The sequence below is a fragment of the Kryptolebias marmoratus genome, linkage group LG6 (assembly GCF_001649575.2).
Source record: "Kryptolebias marmoratus isolate JLee-2015 linkage group LG6, ASM164957v2, whole genome shotgun sequence".
NCBI classification, from domain to species: Eukaryota; Metazoa; Chordata; class Actinopteri; order Cyprinodontiformes; family Rivulidae; genus Kryptolebias; species Kryptolebias marmoratus.
The window spans coordinates 32,935,885-32,937,777 of record NC_051435.1 but is presented as its reverse complement, the minus strand read 5'-3'; the positions used below and the strand labels follow the sequence as shown (position 1 = coordinate 32,937,777).

Below are 1,893 nucleotides of genomic sequence, written 5' to 3'. Positions count from 1 at the left end.
ACCAGGTGCCATCAATTTTGAACCTTTTCACAAGATTCTAATTTTCTGATATGATGAATTTGAGATTTTCATTTGTTGTCATTTGTAATCATCAAAATTAAACGAAATAAACATTTGAAATATATGAGTTTGTATGTAATGTATGAATATATATATATTATATATATATATTTCACTTTTTAAATGGAATTACTGAAATCAATCTACTTTTTCATGATATTCTAATTTTATGACCAGCACCTGTATATACTTTTCCATTCAAGATAAAATAGTTTATTTTGTTTTTGGAATTGATAAAAAAAGTCATTTTTCTTTAACTCATATGTCACATAATAGTGCAATACAGAAATGCAATAAAGGTGTAACTAGAATAGTAAAAAACAAGTGAAGAATTATTTGGGCCCAGTCTACACTCCTACAGCTATTGTTTTAAACTGATTTTTTTTTCTGCCCACACTATCCTAACAAAAACACTGAACTTTCCATTATTTGTCAAAACTGTCCACATTAACAACACATTAAAATACAGAGGAAGAAATATGCTTAACTTGGCTAAAAATTCTCTCTTTCTTTGATATTGTTTACAGTTTCCTCTCAGTTATTAACTAATTCAGCAACTGATCAAAGTTTGGCAGTGACAGGGTAAAGAGTTAAAGAGGGATAAAGAGTTGAAGTGTTTTGGTTTCTGGGAAACAAAGTGATTGTTGACATGAGCAAAATAAAAGCTAATTTCTGAAAAACTTCAAATTTAGAGTCTCTGATCTACCAGAAACAAAGGGTTTAAGAAGCTTTACATTAAAATTTTTTTTTTTTAAATCTCAGGTTTTCTTTACCAAAAACTCAGTTTTTATGTGGACAGGAAGTTCAAAGGCAGCAGAAAATCTCAGTTTTTTTTTTTAATATCTGGTGTAGTGTAGACAGGACCTTGGTGAAAACTCACTTTAGCAATCTTTCTTGGGAACCATTTATAGTTCTGTGATATATTAGTTTTATGCGTTCACATAATATAGTATGATGTGATTCAGTTTAGGCCAAAATTTTGTTCTGACTTCACAAAAGTGTTGTCCCAGCCACTGAGGCTAAAAGGTCTTATGATGAAATGGATTTATAAGTGTAACTAATGACCATAGTAATACCACTGTTTTAGTTCTGTATTAGCACCTCAGCCCACTTTCTTAAATTATCTCAGTTTAAGACGACAGTGCCTCTCAGGCTGTCTGGTGAACTCAGCTGTAAACAGTCTGCACTTCCTGATAAGTAAACATGTTTTCAGGGATCTTTGTTGATCCGGTCTCTACCTGAGCCGGGCAGAGAAACAGCGCATGTACTCTGTCATCCAGCGGTCATCCACTACTGTTAGCTGTGAACACCTCATCTTCTCCAGGTCAGCTGATCGAGCACGCCGGCGGTCCAGGTTGGACCTCCGCTTATCAGACTCCCTCCGGGTCTGAACGCAGGCATCAGATGTGTGGCTCTGTGAGGAGAAACCAGAGGGCTGATTGCTGAAATGTACACCATAAGTATTTTATTATTAATGTTTGCAGAGTGTTTGGTGACACAGCTCTGTTCTCTGGTTCCCTGTGCCTGATGGCCTGAAAGCCAGAACTACTCTGGCTAAATCTTACAGGGTGTCACTAAGAGAGGGGTATATTTTGTGAAAGTTTTTATATTATCCAAATTATTATACTTACCGTATTTTCCGGACTATAAGTCGCAGTTTTTTTCACAGTTCGGCTGGGGGTGCGACTTATACTCTGAAGCGACTTATGTGTGAAATTATTAACACATTATTATATCATTTCACATGTTATTTACACACTAAACCGCAAGAGGGCGCTCTAGGCCTGTGTTGAGTCTGACGTAAGTGACGTAGAAGGGGAAGCGCCGCATCTT

General features: G+C 35.9%; 1 protein-coding gene across 1 annotated transcript in view; it reads right to left on the bottom strand.

The window, feature by feature from the left end:
• Positions 1–232: 232 nt before the first annotated feature.
• Positions 233–1,893, bottom strand: part of ccsapa (centriole, cilia and spindle-associated protein a) — a 17,025-nt gene continuing 15,364 nt past the window's right edge. The window contains exon 4 of the mRNA XM_017441923.3: positions 233–1,474. Within this exon, the coding sequence (XP_017297412.1) occupies positions 1,295–1,474 (180 nt within the window). The 3' untranslated portion in view covers positions 233–1,294. The remainder of the gene's footprint in view (positions 1,475–1,893) is intronic.